The sequence below is a fragment of the Muntiacus reevesi genome, chromosome 1, assembly GCF_963930625.1.
Source record: "Muntiacus reevesi chromosome 1, mMunRee1.1, whole genome shotgun sequence".
In the NCBI taxonomy this organism is placed as follows: Eukaryota; Metazoa; Chordata; class Mammalia; order Artiodactyla; family Cervidae; genus Muntiacus; species Muntiacus reevesi.
In genome coordinates this window covers 168,180,740-168,187,402 of record NC_089249.1, presented here as the reverse complement: position 1 = coordinate 168,187,402, position 6,663 = coordinate 168,180,740, and the positions used below count along the sequence as shown (strand labels likewise).

General features: G+C 57.2%; 1 protein-coding gene across 1 annotated transcript; it reads left to right on the top strand.

The window, feature by feature from the left end:
• The first annotated feature begins 240 nt into the window (after nt 1-240).
• Nucleotides 241-5,614, top strand: ADPRS (ADP-ribosylserine hydrolase). Its single transcript, XM_065930285.1, has 6 exons — nt 241-474; nt 2,614-2,710; nt 2,971-3,178; nt 3,281-3,465; nt 4,135-4,235; nt 4,812-5,614. Exons 1-6 carry the CDS (start codon nt 255-257, stop codon nt 5,102-5,104), a joined length of 1,104 nt encoding a protein of 367 aa, XP_065786357.1. The 5' UTR covers nt 241-254; the 3' UTR covers nt 5,105-5,614.
• Nucleotides 5,615-6,663: the final 1,049 nt, after the last annotated feature.

Here is a 6,663-nt window from a genome sequence, read left to right as displayed (position 1 = left end):
AAGAATGCAGGTGGGTTCTTTACGATCTGAGGCAGCAGGGAAGCCCTTACAAGTCGGGGAAATGCGCGCTAAAGACAGACTGCTACCAGTAAAACAGAGGCCGGGCCCTATCTGACCAGGGCTGCGGGACCGCCCCCTGGTCTCCCGCGGGGGGCGACGCGACTCCGGGCCGCGGGGCGGCGCTGTGGGGCCGGGCAGGCCGCGCAGTGGGGGCGCGCGCCCGCGGCGCCGGAAGTGGCGGCGAGTCCGTGCGGATGGCGGCGGCGGCGGCAGCAGCTATGACGGCGGCGGGCTGCGGCGGGGCTGGGGCGGCTCGCTCCCTCTCCCGCTTCCGAGGCTGCCTGGCGGGCGCACTGCTCGGGGACTGCGTGGGCGCCGTCTACGAGGCGCGCGACACCGTCGACCTGACGTCAGTCCTGCGTCAGGTCCAGGATTTGGAGCCGGACCCCGGCTCGCCCGGGAGCGCGCGGACAGGTGGGCGGGGCCGGGCGCCGCGGGCTTCGGGGGCTCGGCGAGGGACTCGGGCGGGGAGGGGACCGCGGCCGGAGGGGCCCCATCTGCACGACGCGGGGATACCTCGGACTCAACGTGTCCAGGATCCGAGCCCCGTGTTCACATATCTCGCCCCGAACGTTCGCCGCCTCGGGGCGCTGCTACACAGTCCTCTCAGCCGTGCACTCCACGCCTAGATTGCGCCTACTCCAGTGCTTAACACCTCCGCCAGCTTCACCCGTTTTACCGTAGTGTCTCGGAACATTGCGCCCCCAGTCCGTCTCCACGCAGCTGGAGTGCACCTCTGAGAACAGATCTTATGGAGGCCTCCCCGCGCCTGAATCTCTGCAGTAGTTGTCCACACTCCTTAACGTACCCTACTTAGCTTGCCCTCGCCTGCGGTTCCGGTTGCATCTTACAGCGCCCTTGGCATGGCTTTCTGCGCTGCGCTTCCTGGCACTTCGTGCCTCCTCTAGCACCTTTGCATGCACTACCGTCCCTTTGCCGGTAAAGCTCTGTTCCCTCAGCCTCTCCCCTGTGCAGTCAACTCACTCAGAACTCAGTGCAGTGTCACGGCTGAGGACGGTTTTTCTGGGAGATCACGTAGAATAGTAAGAAAAAGGAGCCACAGCCAGAAACCTGGAGAAAGAAAAGGAGCTAGAGAAGGAAAAAGTTTATTGGAGGAGAAGCAGGGGAGGTGTGTAACAATAAAACTCAGCAATTTCAAGATGAAGACACTGGTTACTGATGTAAGGCTGCAGAGAGGTTAAGCAAGGGGAAGTCTAGATTTAGGAAAGCATTGTCAGTAGAAGATTAAACCCTGGAAGTTTTATTTCAGTGGGTTTAGGAGGGAATGGAAAAGGAGTCCTCAAGACTTGGTCCCTCTCCTGATTCAGATCTGCGTTCTTTTGGGTGGGCTTCAGTCTGGCAGACCCTTCCCATGGGGTAGCCCTCAGCAGTTCCTAGTTCAGCGTCTCCAGCAGAGGAAGTTTCTCTTTGCAGAAGCCCCAGCAGAAGTCTCTGATGGTCTCACTGGCCTGGCTTAGGTCACCCGTTCATCCCTGAACCAGGACACGGGATGTGCTTTTGGCTGGGCTAGAGGTGGCATTGGCTCCATCTCCTATCATCTGGGCTGGGAGTAGGAGAGGAGTGGTTCCCTGGGGGGAAACTGGGTGCCAGGGACCAGTTGAATGGAGACCGGGTTCTGCTGCGTCACAGAGGGAGAGGTTGAGGAGACAAAGGAAAGGCAAGGTGCCCCCGGAACTACGCTGTGGGTAGACTGCAGAAGAGACTCAGTCCCTCTGAGGGGAGACTAGAGAGTGTGGCTGCAGGTAGGAGCCTGTAGGCCTCTCCTGATGGTAAAGTAGAGAGTGGGGGCCTCCTGAGAGTGAACGGGAAAGAGAGGGCAAGGTTGGGGTTTGGGATACACAGAGTAGGGTGGGGCTGGGGGCTGAGGACAGGTGTCAGATGTGAGGAATAAGAAGGGGTTCATTAGGAAGTGTGCTTTGCTCTCTACAGCTGTGTCTTCTTCAGATAAATGCAAGTCCTTGTCCCTAGCTGGCTTATAGCCTGAGAAGCTACCAAAACCAGTGACGTGTGTTCCAAGTGCCAGGGCAGAAGACCCGGGCACCTAGAGGAAGGAGAGGAGGCGGGTGGAGGGAGATAAGCAGCCCTAGCTGGGAAAGACGTGACCCAGGCTCCAGGACTGGTTCTGAGGAAGTGGAGGGGAACAGCGGGATATAAGATGGGTAAGGAAGGAAAGGCTTCAGATGGCCGTGGCAGTGAATTTGGACCTCATCCTGAAGGCGAGAGCCAGCCATCTGAGCAGGAGAGTGTGATGAGGAAAGGGATGCTCTACTCTTAGGAAGAATTTTCTGGCGGCACATATAGGCCAGGTTGGAGGGTAGGGAAGACCCGGGAGATGGCAAATCAGCAGGACATGTGACCATCTCAGATTATGGAACTGCTGAAAATCCCAGGGGTGAGAGCCCAGGAAACCGGATGGGAGTGAGAGGCTGACTGGAGGCCGTCTGGGAGTAGTAGATAAAAGCACGAGCAGCAGGCCGAACCGCCACCCTCGAGGCTGCAGCTCCATCTCTGTCCCCCGCCCTGTCCCTGCAGAGGCACTGTGCTACACAGACGACACCGCCATGGCCAGGGCGCTGGTGCAGTCCCTGCTGGCCAAGGAGGCCTTCGACGAGGTGGACATGGCTCACAGGTGAGGGCGGCGGTCCCAGGGTGAGGCCAGTCAGGTGGGCGGCGTTACCGCACCCCTCGCCCAGCGCAGCGATGTCCATGCATGCCAGGACACCCTCCCCCAGACCCCGCGGCCGGACACCGCCTGTTGGGCCGCTGCGGCTTCCCAAACTAGAGGTGACAGCTCCAGGACTCCTCTGTTCCCAGACCAGCCAGGTTTCTTCTCTCCCGGCCATGGCAGGCATCTCTTAAATTGTGATCCTGTGGCCTTCTCGCCCCTAGGTTTGCTCAAGAGTACAAGAAGGACCCTGACCGGGGTTACGGTGCTGGAGTGATCACTGTCTTCAGGAAGCTCCTAAGCCCCAAATGCCGGGATGTCTTTGAGCCTGCCCGCGCCCAGTTTAATGGCAAAGGTTCCTACGGCAACGGGGGTGCCATGCGGGTGGCTGGCATCTCCCTAGCCTATAGCAGCGTCCAGGATGTGCAGAAGGTATAGTCCGGGCAGGTTGGCTCCTGGGCCCTCTCATCCCTCCCTCCTCCGCCTCCTGGGTGCCGTGACCAGAGGTCTTCGCCTCCCTTGCCTCTGCCCTAGTTTGCCCGGCTCTCGGCTCAGCTGACACACGCCTCCTCCCTGGGTTACAACGGTGCCATCCTGCAGGCCCTGGCTGTGCACCTAGCCTTGCAGGGTGAGTCGTCCAGCGAGCACTTCCTCCAACGGCTCCTGGGCCACATGGAAGAGCTGGAGAGTGATGCCCAGGCCGTGCTGGATGCCCGGGAGTGAGTAGGCGGGCTGGGGGCGCGTGTCTTGTGCATGTGTATGCTGGTGGGATGACATTGCCTCAAGCGGAAACCTTCTTTTTTAAAATACGTATTTATTAAATATGTATTACTACTTATTTAATACATGTCACTACTTATTTAATACATATTTAATGAATACAGATGTTTCTATTAAGTATTAACTTAATATTAAGTATTATTAATTTGAATATTAATGTTAATAATATTATATGCGCCAGGTCTTAGTGGCGGCATGAGGGATCTTCGATCTTCCTCGCAGCATGCGGGATCTTTAGTTGCAGCACCTGAACTCTTAGTTAACGGCATGTGGGATCTAGTCCCCTGACCAAGGATTGAACCCATGCCCCCTGCATTGGGAGTGCGGAATCTTAGCCACTGGACCACCTGGGAAGTCTTTGAAACCTTCCTTCTTTAATTGCAGCTCCTAAGGAGGGGTGGGAGGAGCCCTTTGCCTGGGCTGTGCTTCAGGGCTCTCTGGGTCCCAGAGAACGAACCAGCTGCCCTCCCCCCCCCAGTCCTTCCCGCTTCTTGCCCTGGCATCTGTGCCTGGGTGTCAGCCTGACCACATCCCTGCCCAGCCCTCCCCATCCTGCCGGCTCTCCCCTGCTGGCTCCGACCTCCCTGCAACCTCGCCCCCATCCACAGGTTGGGCATGGAGGAGCATCCGTACTCCAGCCGACTGAAGAAGATTGGGGAGCTTCTCGACCAGGACTCAGTGACCAGAGAGGAGGTGGTGTCCCAGCTAGGTGGGTAGCCCCCTGCCCCCGACCCGTCACCCTTCAGGGTTAGTCCTGGGCTCGTGGATGGGATGGGAGGGGTGCCTGGAGTCACTCCTGCCACCAATACACTCTTGCTGGGGCTGCCGTAACAGGAGCACCATACTCTGGAGGGTCCTTGGCAGGCTGTGGGCACAGCACCTTCTTCTCTAGGGCAACAGTACCCTCACCCTGCAACATCCAGAAACGGCAGCTGGCTGCTGGTTGTTTTTACGGCTAATGGTGATAACTGATGTTTATTCATGCAGCGTTTTACTGTGTTTGGGGCAGTGTGCAGAGTGCTTTATCTCTAGGATTTCATTCCACCCTCACACCAGCCCTGCTCAAGTTCCTAACTTATTCCCTCTCTGCACATGGAGCTAAAACCAAGATACAGGAAGCGCACAGTCAATAGGTGGGCAAGCCGAGATTTAAACCCGGGCTGTGACTTAATTCCAGCCTAGCTTGAGGCCGAGAGGGTTGACTTGTGACAAGTGGCAGGAAACTTGGGGACGCCATGGGGCCCAGGAGTAGGGGTCAAGTTCCCATATTGTGGCCTCCCCACAGGGAATGGCATTGCCGCCTTTGAGTCTGTGCCCACCGCCATCTACTGCTTCCTGCGCTGCATGGATCCCGACCCCGAGATCCCCTCTGCCTTCAACAGCCTCCAAAGGACTCTCATCTATTCCATCTCGCTCGGTGGGGACACGGACACCATTGCCACCATGGCCGGGGCCATCGCCGGCGCCTACTATGGCATGGAACAGGTGCCCGAGAGCTGGCAGCAAAGCTGTGAAGGCTACGAGGAGACTGACGTCCTGGCCCAGAGCCTGCACCGGGTCTTCCAGAAGCATCTGTGAGGGCCTCAGTGGCTAAGGCCCCGGCACATGCAGCAGGACCAGCTACAACTCGCATTGGAAACCCTGGGCGTCCTCAGGCTCGGCTCCCTGCTTCAGTCTTCCTGCCGCGTGGGCAGAGTGCACCTTGGGGCCAGAGTCTATTCTGGGGAGGGACGGGTGCCTTCTGTTGCTGGGTTCCTGCCTTCTGCAGAGCCTCAGTGCTCCTGGCTCCTCAGTCAGACATGAGGGACCAGGGCAGGTTTTATTTTGAAGCAGTATTTGTGGCGTTTTCCTTGATTATCTAGGACATGGGATTTGGGGAGGTGGAAATGATCTGCAGCATCATTTCTCCTTGTTGGGATTTAGCCAGTTTGCCAGAAGCCTGTCTTTGGGCCCTGAGTGCCCAGTTTATACGGATCAGGAGGTGGGCATGTGGATCTAGCCAACTGAGATGCACACCCGGCCCTTGGCCATCGTGGATCCTGTGAACAGCTTCCAGAGAGAATCACAGAGCAATAAACAGTTCTTGGTAAGTCCCACCACTGTTTCTTGTGTTTCTCCTCCACAGTGAATGACTTCTTCCCCTTACCTTGACCTTTTGTGCCTAGCACTTCTCTGAGCCTCACTCCTAGGAGCCAGGGACCCACCTGCTGGGTGGTGGAGGCAAATTCCTCCAGTTGTCCAGCCAAGAAGAGAGCAGGCATAGTTTGGTGCTTTCTCAGAGTGGCCCAGGCAGTGGGCAGGAAGAAGTCAGATATTCCTAGAGAACCTGACTTAATAGGTTGCTCCCCAGATAGGACCCAGGTGCCGCTGGCCAGGAACCAGAACCCTGTAGGACGGTGTAAAGGAAACTTTGGGTCCCCAGATTGCTGACCTTTAGGTAAGGGGGGGCCTTACTCTGCATCTTGGGCCTCCGTCAAGGGCCTTGGCCTGCCGGGAAGGTCTACACGCCATCCATTTTAAAGAAAGGAAAATGGAAATGAAGAGGGCACCTCACCTTAAACTTCAGGGCTTTTCCAACCTCGGTGGAGATCTGTGCCCAGCCCTGCAGCTAGCCTGAGGTTTCAGGATTGTTGGGCAGGCCTGCTTTCAGTCAGGACAGGGGCCCTCCAGGCCGGGGAAAACCCCAGAACTTTTCAGGGCCTTGACTGGCCTCAGGTCTGCAGTCCAGATCCCCAGCGTGTGGCAGGCTGTGGGGCAGGTGCTTTCTCCTAGGACCGCTCCCCAAGCCCTGCCTTCTGCCTTGGGCCTGGCACCAGCCCCGCCCACAGGAGCAGCGATCCCTGATTTCATTCATCATGTGTATCAGATGTTGAAACTTGGCCCTTGGGATCCTGAGCCAGCGGTCATGCTCCACTACCCCTGAGCGCTTGCAGGAATGTTCCAGGGAAGCTTGACCCATCTCCCCCAGCTCCAGCACTGCCTTAATTTGGTTTCTTTTTTTTTTTTTTTTTCCATTTATTTTTATTAGTTGGAGGCTAATTACTTTACAATATTGTAGTGGTTTTTGCCATACATTGACATGAATCAGCCATGGATTTACATGTATTCCCCATCCTGATCCCCCCTCCCACTTCCCT

Bases quoted from the DNA above. Each gene is read 5' to 3' on its own strand.
- ADPRS (XM_065930285.1), top strand. From the start codon at position 255: ATGGCGGCGGCGGCGGCAGCAGCTATGACGGCGGCGGGCTGCGGCGGG. The intron at 3,179-3,280 runs GTATAGTCCGGG...CCTCTGCCCTAG, and splicing joins GCGTCCAGGATGTGCAGAAG to TTTGCCCGGCTCTCGGCTCA. The intron at 3,466-4,134 runs GTGAGTAGGCGG...CCCCATCCACAG, and splicing joins GCCGTGCTGGATGCCCGGGA to GTTGGGCATGGAGGAGCATC.